At 44.0% G+C, this 24,557-nt stretch overlaps 1 protein-coding gene and 1 pseudogene across 1 annotated transcript; one reads left to right on the forward strand and one right to left on the reverse strand.

Moving 5' to 3' along the window:
* On the forward strand, positions 13,048 to 13,587 carry LOC104738328. The gene has a single exon (XM_010458520.1). The coding sequence runs from the start codon at positions 13,048 to 13,050 to the stop codon at positions 13,585 to 13,587; it is 540 nt and encodes a 179-aa protein (XP_010456822.1).
* Positions 15,632 to 17,365, reverse strand: LOC104738329 (annotated as a pseudogene).

Genomic DNA, 24,557 nt, shown 5'->3' on the forward strand with positions numbered 1-24,557 from the left:
ATCTGTGCCAATAGAGATCGAAAGGTACGAACCTGGGACAAGAATAGGATGAATCATGGCCCGAAAAGGACGATGGTCATGAATCGATAGTCGATGGGACTTGGAGAGAATGGAGAGTTCGAGACTACTGAAGTAGTGAACAGATGTTTGAACTGAAGAAAAGGAAGTCCTTGTCTTACCTTGTAGATGATGCAGGCATGCAAGTTTCTGGATTAAAATGGGAAGATCTCGGTATTAAGTCTAAGTGACAGTCCGAGTGATAGTGGGAGTGAAAGTCCTAGTGATGGTGATAGTGATAGTGAGAGTGATAGTGAAGTAGGACTATCCGGAAATGGTCGCATCAGTGAATGATGGATTGGGCCGATGGACGAGGATGGATCAATTAGATTATGTGCCGATGGGTGGCCCGGGGAAGGAAACCCGAGAGAAATGGAAACTCGAGGAAAAGGAAAAATTAGTAGGATAAGGATAGATGCGAAAAATATGGAAGTTGGGGAACGATAGGGTTTATCGTTTTGGGGCAACTCAAGGCAGTTTAGTCGATCCTATATAAAGGATGGAACCCTTAGAGAAATTCTCTAGCATTCGCATAAGACCTTTTGAGCAGCCGCAAGAGAAAGAGAGAGAGAAAAGAGTTTCCATCGAGTTTGGCCGAGTTTTCCCTAAGTGTAGATCGAGAAAAGTACGATAAGTCTTCTTCCACCTTGATCCGTCGATAGTATATGGTTCATACATCGATGATTAACGATGTAGATCTGTCCATGTAGAGGCGGGTATCGGAATTGGGCATAGGAACCAAGAGTTTAACACTGTAGGTCAAAACCGAAGGTGAGTGCGTGACTGTGGCCGAGTTCTGTGGTCGATCTCTTCACCGATGGTTATTTAGTCTTCATTGCTTGCTTGTCTTGTTAATGTTTTTATTGCAATAATGGGAAGTTGGTCTAAACGATTTGGACAGCTATCCCATGGTTCTTCGACATGCATGACTTGATTAAACTAACCTATGTTGGATTGAGATTATTGAACTGAGCCTAGTGAGACGGGATGACCGCTCCACTAAGCAAACTTGTTTGCTTACGCCTCCTTTTATGGACACAGTACTTTGGTGGGGGAGCAAACCCGATTGAGGCCAATGAATGTAGAAGTCGCCTTGAGAGGAGTTTTGACTCTGTGCGTTGTCCGATGGAGTATCGGAAGGACATCGCTACCCACTACCTGTTTGGAGAAGCCCATGCGTGGTGGACAGGCATGGTAAGCCATATGGCCAACCCAAATTTCTCTTGGGAGACTTTTCGTGGGATGTTCCTTGCGAAGTATTTTCCGCCGGAACCTCTTGATCGTCCTTAATCGGAGTTCTTGAACCTGAAACAAGAGAAGCGGACCATGCGAGAGTATGAGATCAAGTTCAACCGGCTCAAGAGGTATTGAGGATGAGCAAGTCCATATCCGTCGGTTCTTGCGGGGCATGAGAGTAGATTCAGAACTATAAGAGCCTTGCTGAGTTGGTGGAGAAGGCAGCCATGTTGGAGGATGGACTGGCCGAGGAATCTAAGCAACACTCCGGTGGAGTCACGGTGTAGCAGGCGCCGGTGACAAAAACTGAAACGGGTAATGGAACCAAGCAGACCACGAGTAAGGCTTCAGGCAGTGTACGTGTGTGTCTGACTTGCCGTAAGAGACACTCGGGACAGTGCCGACGCCATTTCGGACGAAAGGACCACATGGCCAGCAACTTTCTGCACAAAGGAAACGACACACGAGTGTGCTACCAATGTGGACAGGCAGGGCACATCCGCCCAAACTGTCCGCAATTGGAAACGCAAGGGCAAAAACAGGTCAGCGACGTGTTGCCGTTGCCGCCACCGCCGAAATGGCGGGCAATTATGCCTCAGGTGTACTCGATCACGGACGGGCAGGTGGAAGCGAGCACTTCACGGCAGATCACTGGTAAGTTGTAATACTCACCTTAGTGGAATTTTTGCGTGCACATTGCGTGTGTGTGTGTCTTGTGTGTGGTTAAGTTCTTAGCAAGCAGCATTGTGTAGGGACCTTACTTATGGGCAGTGTGGAAACACATATTATGTTCGACACCGGGGCTACGCATTGTTTTGTGAGTCCGAGTATGATTGGTAAGGGCGGATTCCGGAAGGAGTCCGGAGACAATTTCGGATGGGTACAAGCAGCGGGCGGCCAAGTGATGATGACGTACGGAGTAGTGCGGAACATTTCGGTCATGGTGTGTGGTATGGATATGCCAGCGGACTTAGTCATATGTCGGGTGAAGGCACACTTGGACTGCCACCGCGGGCGAGTACTGTTTGAGACGGTTAAGGGAATGGTCGAATATTAGGGCATCAGGCCATTACCGGGAATTCTGTTAGTCTCGGCAGCTCAAGCCGAATAGTTAATCAGTAATGGGTGTGAAGCGTACCTAGCTTCGATCATGATAGAAATAAGTGGGTACGGGTACAGGGTTGCAAGATATACCGGTGGTACGAGAATATGAGAGGCTGTTCGGACCCCTGTCCGGACTACCACCAGCACAGTCGGATCCATTCACCATCGATCTGGGACCCGGACTACCAACGCCCCCGCCGCATTCATGAAACTTATGAATAATGTGTTCCGAGAATACTTGGACGAGTTTGTGATTGTGTTCATAGAAGACATCTTGGTTTACTCGAAGAATGAAGTGGAGCATGCCGCACACTTGAGAAAAGTACTAGAAAGGTTGAAGGAGCAGAAATTATTCGCCAAGCTTAGTAAGAGCAGTTTTTGCAAAAGGGAGATAGGGTTCTTAGGACATGTGCTATCGGACAATGGAGTGTCCGTGGACCAGGAGTAGATTCGGTCCATAGCAAAATTGCCTAGACTGCAAAACGCCTCGGAGATCCGAAGTTCCCTAGGATTGGCCGGCTACTATTGGCGGTTTGTCAAAGGTTTTGCGAGTATGGCACAACCGCTGACCCAACTAATGGGAAAGAATGGAAAGCCGAGTGTGAACAGAGTTTTTCAAAGCTCAAGGCCGTATTTTGTTTACACGGACGCATCTGGTCGAGGGTTAGGGTGCGTACTAATGCAGAAAGGGAAGGTAATCGCTTATGCCTCTTGACAACTAAGGCAGCATGAAGTGAGTTATCCGACCCATGACTTGGAGATGGCAGTCGTAGTATTTGCACTAAAGATTTCGCGGTCCTACTTGTACGGTGGGAAGGTGAAAATATACATGGATCACAAGAGTTTGCAATACATCTTTACTCAGTCAGAATTGAACCTACGACAGCAAAGATGGATGGAGTTAGTCGCGGACTACGACTTGGAAATCAGTTACCATCCGGGTAAGGCCAATTTAGTGGTGGACGCCTTAAGCAGAAGAGGGTCGGCCATTAATGTCGAGAGAGACGTGGAGAACCTGGTTGGTATGATCAGAACCTTGCGGTTGAATGTGTTGACGGAGCAGTCGGCACCGTTAGGCCTTGGAGCCGCGGATCAAGCAGATTTGTTGACTAGGGTGCGAGTGGCACAAGAGAAGGACGCAGATTTGATATGGATGTCCAAAGCAGACGGAACCGAGTACGGGACATCGAACAACGGTACCATTTTGCTTAAGGGTCGAGTGTGCGTTCCACTGGACCAGGACTTGCGTACCGAGATCCTTAAGGAAGCACACCAGTCCCAATTGGCGATCCATCCCGGATCCACCAAAATGTACAAGGACCTGAAAAGGTATTATCACTGGTCGGGTATGAAGAGAGATGTGGCCAAGTGGGTTGCAGCTTGTCCGACGTGTCAACAGGTTAAGGCGGAAAACCAAGTTCTGGGTGGGTTGTTATAAAGCCTACCGATACTCGAATGGAAATGGGACATGATAACCATGGATTTTGTTACCATTTTGCCGACATGTGACAAGAAGGACGCCATATGGGTGGTCGTGGACCGATTAACAAAATCGGCACACTTTATAGCCGTAAACAAGAAGGACAAGACTGAGAAACTGGCTGAAGTGTACGTACATGAGATTGTATGATTGCATGGTATTCCGGCAAGTACAGTATCGGATCGTGATTCCAAATTTACCTCCGGACTTTGGAAGGCTTTGCAGAAGCGTTTGGGACGCGACTGGACATGAGTATGGCCAATCATCCGCAAACAGACGGACAGTCCGAATGTACTATATAGACACTTGAGGACCTTTTGCGAGCAAGTGTACTGGACTGGGGGAGATAATTGGGACACGCATCTTCCGTTGGCGGAATTTGCTTACAATAATAGCTTCCATGAGAGTATTGGCATGTCACCGTACGAAGCTTTATACGGTCGACCTTGCCGAACATGATGTTCATATATTTTACCCTGTTTTTCCTTAATATATTCACATCTTTTGCATCATTTGCTATCCTTTTTGACCATTATTGCATAGTTTTAGGATTGTTCTTGCATTAGAGTGTAGTTGCATTGCATTTGCATCTTTTCTTGCATAAACAGGTGATTTTGGAGCCTAAGGAGCATGGAAGCAATGCTGAGGAGAAGTGAAGCAATCATGAGGAGAAAGCAAAGGAGTTAAGGCTGGAGAACCAAGGTCCGGAGTCCCACTCGACTGCCCACTCGACCAGACACTCGACCGTGTGCTGAGAGTGACTCGACCGAGTGGAAGGAGCACAAGAAAACCCTACTCGACCGAGCACCGGGTCGAGTTGGCCGAGCCGCCTGACTATTTTTTCTTTTAGCATTTTTAGGGCTTCCTCTCCTTTTTCCTATTTAAGGACCTTGTACCCTGCAGCCACAAGGGAGCAGCTTTTTAGATATTCTCAAACCTAGTATTTTATCGTTTTGGGGATTTATGCTTTTTGCACTTTTATTTTCTTAGATCTTGTACCTCTTTTGAAGGAGAAAACACAAGATTCTTCATACTTGTTTGTTTCATAACTTTCAAAGTATCAAGAATTCGAGTTTGATTCCTTCTCCAATATTGTAGATCTCTGTTTTATCTTTCTAATCATGCAAGTTTCGTGTTTTTCTGGGTTTATGACTTTGCTGTTCATCATGTGTGATTGTGAGTAGTTTCCTTAGCTCTTAGGGATGGTTTAGGCTGGATGGATGTTGTGGTTATTTGATTTGGTCAAGATTGATTGTTGTATATCTCTTCTAGACTAGATGTTCTTAATGCTGATCCTATAACTGAGAGGGTAGGGTTTGATCTCAAGCTTCTTAGCATCACACCAATGTCTAAGGTGCATAGATAAGGCTAGATCTAGAGATTATCATTAGGCTTGCTAAGAGATTAGAAGTCTTGTTTGATTATTGACATATTGTTTAATGCTTGCTTGTATAGATTCTTTACTTTGTGAGAACAAGTCTAGAAATATATGAGCTTGATTGTTTTTGCCATGAGAGTGGATTAACATATTCTTAGAGATTAATGTCTAGAGATTAGTTCATGTTGATTGAGGTTTATTGATCAAGTTAGATAACCACAACCTAAGTTCAACCCATGAATCCACCCCTAAGACCTTCCTTGTCTATTGATTTCTTAGTCTAAATCTTGTTGTTTGATCGTTGTTTGATTTACTTTTGTCTTGCTATGTTTTGTCTGCATTGCTCTGTTTTACGTTTTTGCCCAGATCGACCCTGCACTCGATCTACACTCGATCGAGTGCTTGCTCGAGTTCATTCCCAGCACTCTTGTTTATAATTTGTGTATGTCCTGTCTTGTTTCTTATTTCATTCTAGTTGCATTTCTGTTGCAGTCATTTAGTTTCCTGTTCATTACTTTCCTTGCATTAGTTCATTACCTACATTACTATAGTTTGATATCTGTTCTAGTTTCATTACTGCCATAATCATTCTGTTCCATTACATTTAGTATCTTGTCCATTCAGCTTTTACATTCTGCATTTTACATTCTGCAATAGGTTGTTAGTGACAAACACTCTCTATAATTGGCTTAACTTAGACAAGTATTGCACACCCTGATTGCTTGCATTCACTCATTTAGGATTGATACCTCTTATACTACAATTGCAAAAGGGGAATTGAAACACCTTGCTTTCACTATTGTTCATCATCATATCATTCATTCACATTCCATTTCACACACACAAGAAAGATACTAGTTTCAATTTGGCGTCGTTGCCCATTTGAGTGTTTATTTGTGACAATTAGGGTCTATATTAGTCTAAGATTAAGTTCCTTTATCCCCTTGTTCGCTACTGATCTCGATTCTTCTACTGCTTGTTTGTGATTGAGTTTCAGGTACCAACTCGACCTTCAACTCGACCACCACTCGACCGAGTGAGTGCTCGAGTTCATGATCGAGTCAGAAGCCGGATATAAATATACCTCACCTCCCAGTCGACTCGACCATCCACTCGAGCCTGCGCTCGACCGAGTGCCTGTCCGAGTCTGTACTCGAGTCTGTTGATGCAAACAAGATCCAAGGGTCATCACAATCTTCAGAGACTCCTTGATCACATCAACCGACCACCAAGGGACCTGAGACAGCAGAGAACAAGAATCAATCAGGAACAAGAACAACAAGTGCTAATGGAGCAACAAGATCAACAAGCTCCAAGGGCAAGGAACATTGGTGCTGGGGATGCACCTAACACACACAACCAAAGAGCTGGTATTGTGTCTCCTACAGTTGCCAATAATAATTATGAAATCAAGAGTGGATTGATCTCCATGATACAAGCCAACAAATTTCATGGGTTGCCAATGGAGGACCCTCTAGATCACCTTGATGAGTTTGACAGGATATGTGGACTCACAAAAATCAATGGAATGAGTGAAGATGACTTCAAGTTAAGGCTATTCCCATTTTCCCTTGGAGACAAAGCTCATCTCTGGGAGAAGACTCTTCCTACTGGAGCAATAACATGGGATGCATGCAAGCAAGCTTTTCTGGCCAAGTTCTTCTCCAATGCAAGGACTGCTAGGTTGAGGAATGAAATCTCAGGTTTTGCACAGAGAAATAATGAAAGTTTTTGTGAGGCATGGGAGAGATTTAAAGGATTCCAAACTCAGTGTCCCCACCATGGATTCAGCAATGAGTCTTTGCTCAGCACTTTGTACAGAGGATTTCTACCCAAGTTTAGAATGCTACTTGATACAGCCTCCAATGGAAACTTTCTCAACAAGAATGTGGAAGAAGGCTGGAGTTGGTAAAGAATCTAGCTCAATCAGATGGTAATTATAATGAAGATTATGATAGAACCATAAGGATCACCTCCACTGATCAAGAGGACAAATACAAGCAGGATTTAAAGATGGTCAATGAGAAGCTTGACAAGATTCTCCTAAGCCAATCAAAGACCATCCAATTCATTGGTGAAGAAGAAGCTATAGTCCAAGAAGGAGATAGGGAGTTTGTTGAGTTGTGCTACATGCAAAACCAGGGAGGATTCAAAGGTTACAACCAAGGAGGATTCAAGAATAACAATCTCTCTTATAGGAGTAACAATGTGGCTAACCCACAAGATCAATTCTACCCTCCTCAACAGCCTCAACAGCAACAAAACTATATACCCAAGCAGCAACAACAGGTGTTCCAGCCCCAATTGTGTCCCCCACCAGGGTTTCAGACTAACCAAGGCCAGGAACAAGACTTAAGAGCTATGATGCAACAATTGTTGGTTAGGCAAGCCAATGGAAAGCTTGAGGAGGCTAAACAATTTGCTGAGTTGAACTAGCGGTTAACATCCCAGTATAATGATCTCAACATGAAGTTTGAAGGTCTTAACTCTAGAGTGAAGTATATGGAGAGCAATATAGCATCTACTTCAGCTCCAAAACCCACCCAACTCCCTGGAAAAGCTGTTCAAAATCCAAGGGAGTTCACAGCCAAAGCCATTCATGTCTATGAAGAAGAAGTCACTGAGGACAGTGAAGTCCAAGCTGGGGAGGATTCATCATTTTTTGAAGCCCAGAATGAAGTATTTGCAAAGCAAACTAAATCCGGCAGTGAACTCGACCCACCACTCGAACACACACACGATCGAGTGGGTGATCGAGTGACGGATTGAGCTGAAGTCTCCGAAGCTGATAAGCCCATTAAGTTCATACCTCCTCCTTACAAGCCTCCACTACCATTCCCAGGGCGTTTCAAGGCACATAAGCCTAAGGAACTAAGGGAGATCATTGAGAAAAAAGAAATGATGGCTTTGCAACAAGAGGAAGTGAAAGCTTTGAAGGAAGAAGTTGTGATTGAGAAAAAGGAAGTAATGGCCATAAAAGAAGTTATAATTGCTTACCAAGAAGAAGAGAGAGGACCTGCCTTGGAACAGTATGATCCATATCCTCTCTATAAGGATTTTTTGCTTGAATTGTCAAAGAAGAAGGCTCATGCTTAGGATGAGAAGGATCTTGAGGACCTTGGAGGGATTATCATCCCAATTAAACTTGAGGATCCAGGTCCATTCTATCTGCCTTGCTCACTTAGCTATCTTCACTACAACCAGTGTTTATGTGACTTGGAAGCATCTATCAGTGTGATTCCCTACTCTATAGCACAAAAACTTGGGCACACTGACTTCAAGTACACCAACCTTCACATATGCCTATCTGATGGGTCAAACAAGGATGTAGTTGGTAAGCTGGAAAACATTCCAGTCAAGATAGGAAAGGCAAGAATTCATACAGATTTTGTGGTTCTAGAGATGGATAAGGAGCCTGAAGATCCTATCATTCTAGGGAGGCCATTCTTAGCCACTGTTGGAGCTGTTATAGATTTTAAGGAAGGTCTTGTGACCTTGAACATTGCTGAGAGGATAACCATGAAGTTTAGCATCTATAACCCAACCAACCTACCCACCATTGATGATCAACCTTTCACTATCAAGGACAAAGGAGGTCATGAAGTTTTAAGTGAAGTGGCAACTCCAAGGGCTAAGCTCTCTTTACAAGAGGAATCAATGGAAAAGCTCAAGGGTTCAGTTCAAAAGCTGACTGAATTGGTGAAGGATCTCCAAGTCAAGCTAAACAAGAGGTCTTTGAGGAAGGCAAGACCAAGGCTCAAAATTAAGAAGAAATATGGTTTGTGTGTTAAGGGTGAAGTGATCAAGAATCAACTTCTCAGTGATCATTAGGTGACAGGGAGGATTTCATCACCTCCTTGGTATCTAAATCAAGCCTAAAAAGGCATCAAAAGTCAAGCTTAGTGACTTTAAACAAGCTCACTAGGGAGGAAGTCCCTAAGGTATCTCTGTTTATATTGCTTAGGATTTTTTTTTGGTATTTTGATTTGTGTTTTGGTGTTTTCATGGTCAGGGAAGCAAGGGAGTTTAATTAAAAGAAGAAAAGGAGATTCGCAGTCCAACTCGACCCCCCCCCCACTCGACCATGCACTCGACCGAGTGCCAGTCGATTCCCATCGTCGAGTTGCCTCCATCTCCCCCTCAAAGTCACCAAACAGACCTCAACTACACTTATGAGAGCATGAATGAGGATGTGGACAGCTTCTTCCAGAATCCATGAGGTACCAATATCACCTTCCTTGTAAATATCATTGCATTTGATGTTGTGTTTTGTTTTTAGTCTTGAATCCTCTAGCAAATTTCTTTCACACAGAGGACTGTGTGATTTAAGTTTGGGGGAGGGTTTGAGATAGCATTTGATGTTGTGTTTTGTTTTCTTATTTCAAATTTTTAGCATCATCATGTTAGTATTTGCATAGCATCTAAGGCATAGAAAACCCCTAAAAATTTGAAATTTTTTGCAAAAATCTTTATAAAAAAAGAGTGTTCATGTAGTTTGCATTGCATAATAGCATCTTGTTTAGCATGTTTCATGTAGGATTGTATAATATTTGCATTAGGGATCTATGATGAGTTTTGCCTTGTTAGCTTGTTTAATTCACTAGACTAGGATCAATGCCCAAGTTAATAGTACTTTGATGCTAGTTGAGTGGTTAGAAGCATAAGATTGAACCAAGCCTTGAATTCCTGCATTGCATTTGGTCTAAATTGAAGCATGTTGTGATTTGATGCCATTTCCTATTTATATGAACCTAATATTGACTTGTAATTATCAATTTGTGCATTGCTTTAAACTCATGGATACCATATACATATTTGGATCATCTTTCTCCTTTTTACCACTCTTGTTGATCCAAGTAGCTGATTGAATCATTAAAATCAGTTTCCAATACCCTTAACCAACCCTTCTTTCAAGCCATGTTTATTCTTGAGTGTGTAAGGCCTTTTTTGGGATTGAGCTTGGTAGAAAGTGTTAGGTTTGAACTGACAAGAATAATGCCTTGTGTAGTTCTAGTTTGCATTTTCCAAACTAGATAGGACTAGGTGATTTCATTGTTGGGTTTGGGATTTGGTTGTTTGAAAAAGAAAGAAAAGAAAAGAGGAAAAGAGAAAGAAAAGGTTAGAGTCTTTAGGAGGGGAATGTGTTTAAGTAAAATCAAAGTCTAGTGAAAGAATGGGAAGTATGATATTGTTTAAAGATGGTTTCAGTCAAAGAAAAGAAAGAAAGAAAAAGAAGAGTATAGCAAAATGCTTTTATGTCTTAAGAATAAGAAGAAAAGAGAACCATAGCAAATAAGTAAGAATCTCCCATTCCACTAGAAAGATCAAATAAGAAACCTCTCCTAAGGCTTGAAAACAAAAGAGAAAAGGGTATTTGAGAAGAGAAGAAGATAAAGGGTAGAACTAGGATCATTTGGGCTTAGAATGATAGGATCAAACACTTGGGTTACTTTTGGGTAGACAAGGTTTTGTTCTTGTATGTGTCTAAGTGTTCTTACCTTTAGCATTCTTCTAAAGCTCAATCCATTTTTTATGAGAGAACCTTGATATTGATAAGCCCCACTCTAAACAGAGACCATCATTGTCTCTAAACCTTTATTTCCAAGCCAAATGAGTTTAAAACATTGCATAAGATTGATCAATGTTCTTGATTAAATGAATGTTAAAGGAAATGGTTGATTTGAATGCATGTGGACATCTAAGGCTCAAATCAGTAAAGGTTGTGATAGGTTTGTCTAAAGTCTTTAAGTACAGCTCATTCAACTTGCATCATAGTACTAGTAACTTGGACATTGATTCTCGCTGGTTTATTTGCAAGCTTTAGGAGCTGAGATCCCACTTTCAACCCTCATCTACCTTCTTATGTCTTGCATATTTGCTTGAGGGCAAGCAAAGCCTAAGTTTGGGGGTGTTGATGTTCATATATTTTACCCTGTTTTCCCTTAATATATTCACATTTTTGCATCCTAGGCTATCCTTTTTTACCATTATTGCATAGTTTTAGGATTTTTTTTCATTAGAGTGTAGTTGCATTGCATTTGCATCTTTTCTTGCATAAACAGGTGATTTTGGAGCCTAAGGAGCATGGAAGCAATGCTGAGGAGAAGTGAACCAATCATGAGGAGAAAGCAAAGGAGTTAAGGCTGGAGAACCAAGGTCTAGAGTCCCACTCGACCAGACACTCGACCGTGTATTGAGAGTGACTCGACCGAGTGGAAGGAGCACAAGAAAACCCAACTCGACCGGTCACTCGACCGAGCACCGGGTCGAGTTGGCCGAGCCGCCTGGCTATTTTTTCTTTTAGCATTTTTAGGGCTTCCTCTCCTTTTTCCTATTTAAGGACCTTGTACTCTGCAGCCACAAGGGAGCAGCTTTTTATATATTCTCAAACCTAGTATTTTACCCTTTTGGGATTTATGCTTTTTGCACTTTTATTTTCTTGGATCTTGTACCTCTTTTGAAGGAGAAAACACAAGATTCTTCATACTTGTTTGTTTCATAACTTTCAAAGTATCAAGAATTCGAGTTTGATTCCTTCTCCAATATTGTAGATCTCTGTTTTATCTTTCTAATCATGCAAGTTTCGTGTTTTTATGGGTTTATGACTTTGTTGTTCATCATGTGTGATTGTGAGTAGTTTTCTTAGCTCTTAGGGATGGTTTAGGCTGGATGGATGTTGTGGTTATTTGATTTGGTCAAGCTTGATTGTTGTAGATCTCTTCTAGACTAGATGTTCTTAATGCTGATCCTATAACTGAGAGGGTAGGGTTTGATCTCAAGCTTCTTAGCATCACACCAATGTCTAAGGTGCATAGATAAGGCTAGATCTAGAGATTATCATTAGGCTTGCTAAGAGATTAGAAGTCTTGTTTGATTCTTGACATATTGCTTAATGCTTGCTTGTATAGATTCTTTACTTTGTGAGAACAAGTCTAGAAATATATGAGCTTGATTGTTTTTGCCATGAGAGTGGATTAACATGTTCTTAGAGATTAATGTCTAGAGATTAGCTCATGTTGATTGAGGTTTGTTGATCAAGTTAGATAACCACAATCTAAGTTCAGCCCATGAATCCATCCCTAAGACCTTCCTTGTCTATTGATTTCTTAGTCTAAATCCTGTTGTTTGATCGTTGTTTGATTTACTTTTGTCTTGCTCTGTTTTGTCTGCATTGCTCTGTTTTACGTTTTTGTCCAGCTCGACCCTGCACTCGATCTACACTCGATCGAGTGCTTGCTCGAGTTCATTCCCAGAACTCTTGTTTATGATTTGTGTCTGTCCTGTCTTGTTTCTTATTTCATTCTAGTTGCATTTCTGTTGCATTCATTTAGTTTCCTGTTCATTACTTTCCTTGCATTAGTTCATTACCTGCATTACTATAGTTTGATATCTGTTCTAGTTTCATTACTGCCATAATCATTCTGTTCCATTACATTTAGTATCTTGTCCATTCAGCTTTTACATTCTGCATTTTACATTCTGCAATAGGTTGTTAGTGACAAACACCCTTTATAATTGGCTTAACTTAGACAAGTATTGCACACCCTGATTGCTTGCATTCACTCATTTAGGATTGATACCTCTTATACTACAATTGCATAAGGGGAATTGAAACACCTTGCTTTCACCATTGTTCATCATCATATCATTCATTCACATTCCATTTCACACACACAAGAAAGATACTAGTTTCAGAACACCCTTGTGTCTAACACAAGTAGGGGAGAGGAGCGTTTATGGTCTAGATTTTGTAGACGAGACGACCGCAAAGATCAAGATTCTGAAGTTAAAGATGAAAGAAGCCCAGGATAGACAGGAAAATTATGCGGATAAAGGCCGAAGAGAGCTAGAATTTCAGGTTGGAGACATGGTCTACCTCAAAACCGTGACTTATAAGGGAAAAGATCGAGTGACGTTGAACACCAAGTTGACACCGCGTTACATGGGGCCGTATCGAATCCTGGATAGGACTGGTCCGATGGCGTATAAGTTGGAATTGCCGCTGGCCATGGCAGATTTTCATCCGGTGTTTCACACATCTATGCTAAGGAAATGCATAATGGGACGGGTGAATGTGATCTCCAAACCACCGCCTGACCTACAACTGAACAAGACAATCATCGGACGACCAGTTCAGATAATTGGTACTAAGATGAGAGGGTTGCATAAGAAGAAAAAGCTGAAATTGATCGAATTGGTATGGGATTGTGAAGGAGTGGAGGAAATAACTTGGGAACCGGAAAAAGTTATGAAAGTAAATTTCAAGAAGTGGTTCGACAAGAGGGAAGTTCCTCGGAAAGAGAGCAAAGATTCGAGGACGAATCATCCTTAAGTAGGGGAGAAATGTAACGACCGGCTCTCTCGGAACCGGCGGTACGTGAGATGGTACATACGCGGTACGTGAGATAGTACATACGCGGTACGTGAGATGGTACGTATGCGGTATGCGAGACGGTACGTACGCGATACGTGAGATGGTACGTACGCGGTACGCGAGAAGTGCCGAGAGCGGTACGGCAACCAGTGCCGAGAGCGGAACGGTAATCTGTGCCAAGAAGTTGAGAGAGCTATACGGCAATCTGTGCCGATAGAGATCAAAAGTGGTACGAACCTCGGATGAGAATAGGACAAATCATGGTCCGAAAAGGACGATGGCCATGAATCCATAGTCGATGGGACTTGGAGAGAATGGAGAGTTCGAGACTACTGAAGTAGTGAACAGAGTTTGAACTGAAGAAAACGAAGTCCTTGGCTTACCTTGTAGATGATGGAGGCATGCAAGTTTCTGGATGAAAATGGGAAGATCTCGGTATTAAGTCTAAGTGACAGTCTGAGTTATAGTGGGAGTGAAAGTCCTAGTGATGGTGATGGTGATAGAGACAGTGATAGTGAAGTAGGACTATCCGGAAATGGTCGCATCGGTGAACGATGGATCGGGCCGATGGAGGAGGATGGATCGATTAGATTATGGGCCGATGGAGGAGGATGGATCGATTAGATTATGGGCCGATGGGTGGCCCGAGGACTTGAGAATCTCGCGAAGAATTGAGCCGACTCACGGGAAAGGAAACCCGAGAGAAATGGAAACTCGCGTAAAAGGCAAAATTAGTCGGATAAGGATAGATGCGAAAAATATGGAAGTTGGGGAACGATAGGGTTTATCGTTTTGGGGCAACTCAAGGCAGTTTAGTCGATCCTATATAAAGGATGGAACCCTTAGAGAAATTCTCTAGCATTCGCATAAGACCTTTTGAGCCGCCGCAAGAGAAAGAGAGAGAGAAAAGAGTTTGCATCGAGTTTGGCAGAGTTTTCTTCCACCTTGATCCTTCTAGATCGAGAGAAGTACGGTAAGTCTTCTTCCACCTTGATCCGTCGATAGTATATGGTTCATACATCGATGATTAACGATGTAGATCTGTCCGTGTAGAGTCGGGGATCAGAATTGGGCATAGGAACCGAGAGTTTAATACCATAGGTCGAAACTGAAGGTGAGTATGTGACTGTGGCCGAGTTCTATGGTCGATCTCTTGACCGATGGTTATTTTGTCTTGATTGCTTGCTTGTCTTGTTAATGTTTTTATTGCAATAATTCGGAAGTTGGTCTAAACGATTTGGACAGCTATCCCATGGTTCTTTGACATGCATGACTGGATTAAACTAACCTATGTTGGATTGAGATTATTGAACTGAGCCTAGTGACACTAGATGACCGCTCCACTAAGCAAACTTGTTTGCTTACGCCTCCTTTTATGATGGACGCAGAAAAAGAAAGGTCTGATGTTTAGGATTAAAGTGGCTGACCAGCTCGTGTGACGGAGGCAAGGGAGGAAGAGGATGGTTGGCTTTGGTAGTTTTAATTATAGCTTGATATTTTATGGGTTGTACTTTTACCATGCATGATTGTTAAGGATAATTGAACCTTTAAATTAATGAATTCGTATTTTTAAGTTATTTGACCTGTTATACATATCCCCTGTTGCAATTTATTAAACAAACAAGTAGAAAATTAATAGGTCCTAAAAAAAAAATTTATCGGCCTGTACGGCCATGTACGGGATTTTAGGGTTGGGGTCTTACATTTGGTATCAGAGCACGGTTATAGTTCTAGGACATGTTTGTATAATGGGTGCATGGGTTATTATCACTGAAAGTCATCCTTCCTTGCCGAGTACGTCTCACGGTAAGACTGGTCATATTTAGATCATAGGGTGGAACCCAACACTCGCAACTCCTCTAACACCACGGCTAGATAAGGAGCTGGAGGGAACGGTGAGGATTTACCGAACTAAAATATTGACTTAATATCATTACAATCTTCATCATAAACATATAATTAAGTTTGACTCGCCAATCGTACAAGACATATAATTTTAGGTCTAATCATGTTTCTTGACACTGATCAAATCAGCCAATGCCTCAAAAAAGTTATCCTCGTAACCAGCAAATAGTCCAGGACTAACAAGAATCTCCTTCAACTCTGCGTGGTTACTCCTTACTAGCTTCCCGAGGTCGCTCTCTTTATCCATCACAGACTTGATCGAATCTCTTAAGCTCTCCTTTGAAAACCATCCTGTTTTTTCCCTGAACACTTCCACAGAGACCTCGAATTCCTCGGTCAACAACCTTGTGAAGAGAACTTGATCACTTAAAAATGGAATTAAAACCATTTGGCAATCAGTCATCAGGCACTCCCATATTGTTCCTGGACCGCAATGGTTCACAAAGAAGCCTACTGATGGATGAGACAATATCAAAGGCTGTTGCACCCATCCTCCCCAAACCACACCACGCCCCTTCACCCTCTCCTCGAACCCTTCTGGTAAACTTTCTTGGATCGTCGATGATCCTCTCGGTGGCTTTACCGGTACAAGAAACGGTAAACCTGTCAGCTCCATCCCTAAGCAGAGTTCTTGGAACTGATCCTTCTCAAGAACGATCTGGCTTCCAAGTGCACAAAACACTACTGAACCAGGTGGGAACCCGCTGAGAAAATGGCTCCAGTGTTCTTCTAGTGGTTTACTTGTGGCTGGCTCCGGGAGCATTGGACCAGTCAAGAGAACCTTCTTTTGGTATTGACGCGATATAAAGTCGCAGAATTTACCTTCAATATCTTTGCATGTCCTCAGTGCAATTACATCACATCTCTTAAAGTCAGCTGATGATAAAGTCATGAGCATCGTTTTCACGGAACAATACCTTCGTTCAAGGATAACCCGGTGGGGGAACACCTGGTGCATCAGGGTCAACTTGTCGATCAATTCCGTGAAAGAACTACGAACAGAATGGGAAAGCAAGAAAGAGCAACTCAAGAACACCGAGATTTTACGAGTTCAGGTTCCGATGTGGAACCCTACATCTCGCCGGAGGTTAACTCCGGAATCCACTATAACTTGGCTCAAACCCGAGCTCCGACCGTTACAATCTCTCACCGGATTACACTTAAAACCACTCTCAAGCTTTCTCACTCACCAACCCAATCAACCTTTCTCTCTCTAAACTCTCTCTCTCGTCACTTCTCTCGCGTCGTCACTGAGACGCTTCTCTTCTCCGTTCTAACAAACTCGTAACAAGAGAGATAAGAGGAAGAAGAAGATACAAAGACTCTTCTACCCCTGAAGTTGGAGACTTATTACTACAATCCACACACATGCTCCTCACGTGCAAATGGTGTAACCTTGTGTGGAACCTTCTAGTCCGTTTAGAGACTTTCTCATAGTAGCATTTGGGTCACTTATTCACACATGTAAACGAGCTATAACTGTCGCAGATACTATCATGTAACTCACACTCTTGATCATATGTTCTTTAGCCAATTCTGGAATCCAGTGAGCAAAATCGAAGAATATCAAATCCGGTCTCAAAGCACGAACCGCAGCTTCAACCTGACCGCGAGTAAGATCTAAGGCTTCGGACAATAAATTATCCTCCAAGATTGAGATATCCGAGGTTGTCTGGGCACCAGGAGGAAGGCCATTGACATGAGGCACGGTGAGAGGGTGAAAGACAATATTGTCTGGGAACAGGTTGTGATGTTCCACATGCTTTTGAGCTTTCTTAGGTAGCAAGAAAGTAACCCACGGGAACATAAAAGCATGGAACTTTGGCTCCATTTCCTTTCCCAAATTGTTAAAACACAAAACAATTTGTTAGAAGTATCTGCTTCTTTCTAGTGAAACACCGTACCCTTATATGAACTTGGAGACTGATTTAATGAATTGGGATATTTAGCTAGAACTTACTGGACTACAGGAGCACACAGGAGCACACAGGAGCACACAGGAACAAAACAATTTGTTAGAAGTATCTGCTTCTTTCTAGTGAAACACCGTACCCTTATATGAACTTGGAGACTGATTTAATGAATTGGGATATTTAGCTAGAACTTACTGGACTACAGGAGCACACGTCTCTAAAGAAAAAAAAAATGGCTAATTAAGAAGAACACTACAAACACAAGTCAAAAGAGAAGATAGCGAAGAAGAACATTACAAAGATCAATCACAATTAGAGGCAAAACTAGTTGGAGTTTCTGCAAACAAAATCCCTCTTTTTTTTTGTTAAAAAAAAACCCTCTAAATCATCATTTTTGCAACTTTACCCTTCATTTTTCAAATATATAAATTAATTTTATAAAATCTAAAATTAATATACAATAGGACGTTTGTATAATTATATGTATCGTCTATATGTTTATAAGTTCACATATATTATCTTTTACAAAAAAAAAAAAAAAAAAGTTCACATATATTAGATTTTCCAATTTTTAAAATATGGATTTGGACTCCTCATGGTGGAGATTTACAACTTTAACGGCTGTGAAAACGAGTTATATTACATATTATTTGGAATGCTTTTGTGTTTGAGAATATTATAGATAAATCCGACGAGGTCGTTAGGATAGCGTTAGGGGAGGGGACTATATGGTTGCAGGCTCAAAGAGAGGAAGTGGGTGAGAACTTATCATTGAGTCCCAGCGCCCCTAGTACGCGAGAGGGGGGAGTGTAGGGCATCTGCCTAGTGTTTATTCAGGGTACAGGTGTTTTGTTGATGGCTCGTGGAAAGCGGGGATACCTATGCGGGTGCAGGTTGGGTGTGCTCATCCTATCAGGAAGCTTCGATGAAGAAGGGAGCCGCCAATTTCAGACGCAGTCTTTCCCCGTTGCATGCTGAAGTGGAAGCCTTTGTTTGGGCTGTGCGGTGCATCATTGGCCATGACTATCGGGAGGTAGCTTTTTATACAGATTGCTCAGACTTGGTGAAGATGGTGTCTTCTCCTCAAGACTGGCCGGTTTTCAAGACTTACCTTGACGATATCATGATGGACAGGAAGGAGTTTTCTTCTTTCTCTTTATCTCCTATTTCCAGAAATGCTAATGTAAGTGCGGACTCTTTGGCACGTCAGACGCGTACATCTCCGCTACCGATTGTGTGTGTAGACTCTTTTCCTTCACATTGACTGTTTGACTCTTTTCTTTCACATTGACTCTTTTGAGCTAATTTTTTGTAGTAAAAAAAAAACATATTATTTTTTATTTCGTACGATTGACATTCATTTTTTAAGTTGGGAAACAAAATTGCTAAAGTTAGCGACATATAGGTGTTTTAATGTATTAAAATCATAAAATGATTTATTTAACTTGATAATATCTGTACTAATTTTTAAAAAATACAAATTTTAAATAAATCTTCATATTCAAAACAACTTTACAATTTTTTTTAATCCATATCACCAAACACAATTAAATATTTTAATATTAATTATAAAAATAATATAATATTCCACAGTTAATAATATAAATAGTTAGAAGATTCTGTGATTTTTAAACACTTCTATCATCTTTATTTAATTTGATTTTTAATTATTTTGAATCATCTTAAAATACATAAAGTTAATAAAAAAAACTCAAAAAAATTCTGCATATATTATGATTCAAATTAAAAAAATGGACATGTATTATTCAGTTAATACACAATTTTATTGTAATACATCTTCAGTTCTTCACATAATTTTCTTTCCATCCTTGGTCTCTCCGGCTGTCTGGCATAGTTTTTTTTCTTCTATATAGACAGCCTTTTTTTCTATGTATTTGATTCATCGATTCAAATAAAATAAATAGCTGCACTCGATAGAGGTTTATCTTAATTCCATCATCTTATATATATTTTCAGAGGATCTTTTCTCAACGTGACATAATATTTTTTTTTTTTTGGAATTTAATGTTAATTATATATACTCAAAGAAAATAATAGCGTTTGTATAACTATTGCAGTTTGAGTTTGAAATAATTTTTTCAACACCATATCACAAATTTATTAAGCACAATAAAGAGAGCATCAGCCAAATCCTCTTGATGCAAGCCAGCGTTGAAGAGCCTCCTCACACAGTCGCACCCCCTTCGCAATGATAATCAAGAGTTGATTCGGAACTTGTTTGTCAATCCACATAGTTAGGTGATCCGCTGGGTTCGAATTGTCACCATTCCTTCGATCGTTTCTGTTGGATATGGGCTGCGACCAATATGTCATTCGGCCCAGCAAGACTTGTTAAACTTGTTAAGTTGTGATTTCGATCCGACAAATTTGGGAGAAAGTCCACTAACCTTCACAGAGGGTAATTTCGAGAATTCGCGATGAAAACCCTAGGTAGCCCTAGGTCAACAGTCGCCTATAAAAGCATAAGGCATTTATTGGGGTCACAGGGCACACTCTCGGACATGATCTAGAGGGAAACACTTTGCATCAAAACATAGTTTATTGCCATTTATATATTTCGTTTCCACCTTCGAGATAGTCATTTTTCTGGTCGTCAGCTTGATTGTAGGCAGACAAACTCTCACACTTTGTAATTGACGACCTCATTTCGTTAATAAAGGAATTGCTCCATTCTTACCCCGAAAAATCTTATTTATTAGTATTGTGCTCATACCAGTACAAACAATTGGCGCCCACCGTGGGGCTAGATCAGAGCGCTCCTTTTTGACGATAGACTGATGGTCAGCATTTCCACGAAGACTCTAGATTCAGAAAAATGGTGAACTCAAGAAATTTCAGCGATGAAATCAACACCACATCCGAGCAACGAGCGCCTACCTTGACGATCTTACTTTCAGAACAACGATGGGGGCGCACACGAGCTCACACTCTCCCACCTCCACCTTCTGCGACGACAACAGTCAAGGGCGCTACTCCGAACAACACAACCTTTACAACAGCGCCCGACGCGCCCTTGGAACCTCTTGCTGCCACACATGCCAAGCATCTCCAAATCGTTGCTCCAGTTGTCACTCACGGTGTCGTCCTCCCAGCTCCCTTGCTTACTATACAGAGGAATAACCTCGACGATCAAATGCAGACTACCCTCGACAGGCTCCATAGCCAGGACACACAAATAGCCGAGCAGCTAGACGCACTCGCTACAACATAAGAAGCATTGCAAGATCAGATGAACACGCTCCAGCGACTTGAAGCACAAGCGTCGACATGCACGTGACACTGTCAACCACGACACGCTGTCACACCGAACTCCGCCAATCAAAGAATGCTAGGAGAGCCACACACACACCGTTTGATGTTCATCATCGTAGGATCTGTAGACGACTACACTACGGTAACACGTTCAACGATCATTGTAGCAAAAGAAGCTTACCATAATCAAATCGACGACGAGCGAGCTCGTCTCTTTCAATGACGACCTCGCCAACTTCCCAAAAACCCGTCTCACGATCTACCTCAAATCCGGAACCACGCATATCAAGTTCGAGGGTAACTTCACCACGACTACCCTCGAGATCAGTACACCGCCCTCCGAGATCACTCATATCGACCTCGCCAACGAACCCATATCGGAGGAATCAGCGACCTCGGTATCCGCCATCAACAAATCGTGACGAACATCAATCTCGCAAGGGCGATTGTCGAAACCACCATAGCGCCCTCAACCGTATCATCTTCGGTCATGCCGCCCAGGGTCACGCCGCCCTCGCGAAGATCGGCAATATCCAGACCTACAAATTCTCGATCGTGCTGCCCTCCAATCCTAAATGTGTCGACCCCGCAATAAGTGTCGAGCTCATGAAAACCAAAGTCAACAACACTGCAAAACGCGTCGCTTTCACCGACCTTGCGAAAGCCTTCTTCACCGTCCTCACTCACATCCCCTCGCCGAACTCGAGCTAGCAAGAGACTTCGACACATGGCCTCTTGAGAAAGAATCAATATCACCAAGCACAACCGCCTTGCTCCGCTTCGCTCCAAACTACACGAGAATCAAACTCATCACGCCGATCTTCCAGCAAATCAATTCCACCACCCTCAAAACCGCCCTCGACTGACCAACCTTCAATTCCCCTAGAAAAGTCAGGTCCGCCGATCTCACCCAGATCTCCATCTCGAATCATGGCATATGATGCCGCCCAACGAAAACAACCGAACCCGTCAAGCTCGCGACCACCAAACCCGCCGAGCTCTACATCCTCTCGATTGGTCTCGAAGCCAACCGGATCCAGACCTGCAAAGTCTCGGTCACGCCATCCTCCAGCTCATCCAACACCAACACAGGCGACCTCGCGAGAAGCTTTGCCGAGCTCGCGGCAATAAAACCCAACTTGGCGACCAACGAGCTCGCCTATTTCAACAGCGGCGACCTCCTCAGTTACGCGCAAACCCATCTCTCGATCTCTTTCAATGTTGACCTCCAAACCTGCTTCGTAGTTAGCATCACGACGCCCTATGAGACTACTCTTGCCGAACTCACAAAGCGCCGACCTCACGCCAACGGACTTAGCGAGCTCGTTGCCCCCCATCAACAGATTCCACTGACTAGCGACCCGGCGAGGAAAAGAGTCGGCACTCATACCGCCGCTCTCGATCCCACGAAAACCGCCAAACTGGTCATCACTGAATTTGTCGTCCGCAATACGACCATGGTTACCGCCGCGAGAGGGAGAACTCGTCGAACCCCACTATGCAAACTCATGTTCATCCTCTGAAGCCAAGTTCTTTCTTGTCGACCTCGGGGCACCCACAGGGTAAGCCGGACACCAGGGCCGCACCTAAAAGGTACGACGAGTTCATCTCAATTACCACCCTAAAACTTGGTTTCGAAACACGTAACAGGATAAGCCGAGAGACGTCTCGCCCCGTAACATACGGCGTATGAATTAATAATCCAAGCTCCGGCTTGTGAGTTCTTGCCAACCGCAAGCACCCACAGGATAAGCCGGACACGATAGCCGCACCTAAAGGTACGGTGAGTCCGTCTCGCCTACCACTTTACTCTGGTAAAGCACAAAGGCTTGCTGCATATCAAACAGACGCTCACATGCATGTCACCCTCATGCTCGACGCCCTCACAGTCTACTCACTCACGCTTGCCACTCTAATGCACGACTAACTCACGCTTGCCACTCTCATGCTTGCAGCCCTCACAGTCGACGCTCTCACGCTGACTCTCTCGCGCTTGCCACTTTCATGCTCGCAGCCCTCACAGTCGACGCTCTCACGCTCGACTCTCTCGCGCTAGTCGCCCTCATGCTCGACGCCCTCACAGTCAAAGCTCTCACGCTGACTCTCTCGCGCTTGCCATTCTCATGCTCGCCGCCCTTATGCTTGACACTCTCATGCTCGATGCTCTCACGCTCGACGCTCTCACACTTGACGCTCACGCTCGCTGCCCTCACGCTCGCTCCCCTTAGGCTCGACGCTCTCACGCTCGCCACTCTCATGCACGACGCTCACGCTTGCCACTCTCATGCTCGCAGCCTTCCCAGTCGACGCTATCACGCTCGACTCTCTTGCGCTTGTCGCCCTCATGCTCGACGCCCTCACAGTCAACGCTCTCACGCTGACTCTCTCGCGCTTGCCACTTTCATGCTCGCATTCCTCACAGTTGACGCTCTCACGCTCGACTCTCTCGCGCTTGTCACCCTCATGCTCGACGCCCTCACAGTTAACGCTCTCACGCTGACTCTCTCGCGCTTGCCATTCTCATGCTCGCCGCCCTCATGCTTGACACTCTCATGCTCGATGCTCTCACGCTCGACGCTCTCACACTTGACGCTCACGCTCGCTGCCCTCACGCTCGCTCCCCTTAGGCTCGACGCTCTCACGCTCGCCACTCTCATGCACGACGCTCACGCTTGCCACTCTCATGCTCGCAGCCTTCCCAGTCGACGCTATCACGCTCGACTCTCTTGCGCTTGTCGCCCTCATGCTCGACGCCCTCACAGTCAACGCTCTCACGCTGACTCTCTCGCGCTTGCCACTTTCATGCTCGCATTCCTCACAGTTGACGCTCTCACGCTCGACTCTCTCGCGCTTGTCACCCTCATGCTCGACGCCCTCACAGTTAACGCTCTCACGCTGACTCTCTCGCGCTTGCCATTCTCATGCTCGCCGCCCTCATGCTTGACACTCTCATGCTCGATGCTCTCACGCTCGACGCTCTCACACTTGACGCTCACGCTCGCTGCCCTCACGCTCGCTCCCCTTAGGCTCGACGCTCTCACGCTCGCCACTCTCATGCACGACGCTCACGCTTGCCACTCTCATGCTCGCAGCCTTCCCAGTCGACGCTATCACGCTCGACTCTCTTGCGCTTGTCGCCCTCATGCTCGACGCCCTCACAGTCAACGCTCTCACGCTGACTCTCTCGCGCTTGCCACTTTCATGCTCGCATTCCTCACAGTTGACGCTCTCACGCTCGACTCTCTCGCGCTTGTCACCCTCATGCTCGACGCCCTCACAGTTAACGCTCTCACGCTGACTCTCTCGCGCTTGCCATTCTCATGCTCGCCGCCCTCATGCTTGACACTCTCATGCTCGATGCTCTCACGCTCAACGCTTGACGCTCAAGCTCACTGCCCTCACGGTCGACGCTTTCACACTCGATGCTCTCACGCTCGACGCGCACGCTCGCTGCCCTCACGCTCGATGCTCTCACGCTCGACGCTCACGCTTGCCACTCTCATGCTTGCAGCCCTCCCAGTTGACGCTCTCACGCTCGACTCTCTTGCGCTTGTCGCCCTCAAGCTCGAAGCCCGCACAGTCAATGCTCTCACGCTGACTCTCTCGCGCTTCCCATTCTCATGCTCGCCGCCCTCATGCTTGACGCTCGATGCTCTCATGTTCGACGCTCACACTCACTGCCCTCACGCTCGACGCTCTCACGCTCAATGCTCTCATGCTCGACGCTCATGCTCGATGGTCTCACGCTCGAAGCTCTCACGTTAGACGCTCTCACGCTCGAGTCTCTTGTCGCCTCCAGCTCGGCGCCTACCTACAGCTTGGTGCCAACCTCAAACT

The sequence above is a fragment of the Camelina sativa genome, chromosome 13 (genome assembly GCF_000633955.1).
Source record: "Camelina sativa cultivar DH55 chromosome 13, Cs, whole genome shotgun sequence".
Lineage (NCBI taxonomy): Eukaryota > Viridiplantae > Streptophyta > Magnoliopsida > Brassicales > Brassicaceae > Camelina > Camelina sativa.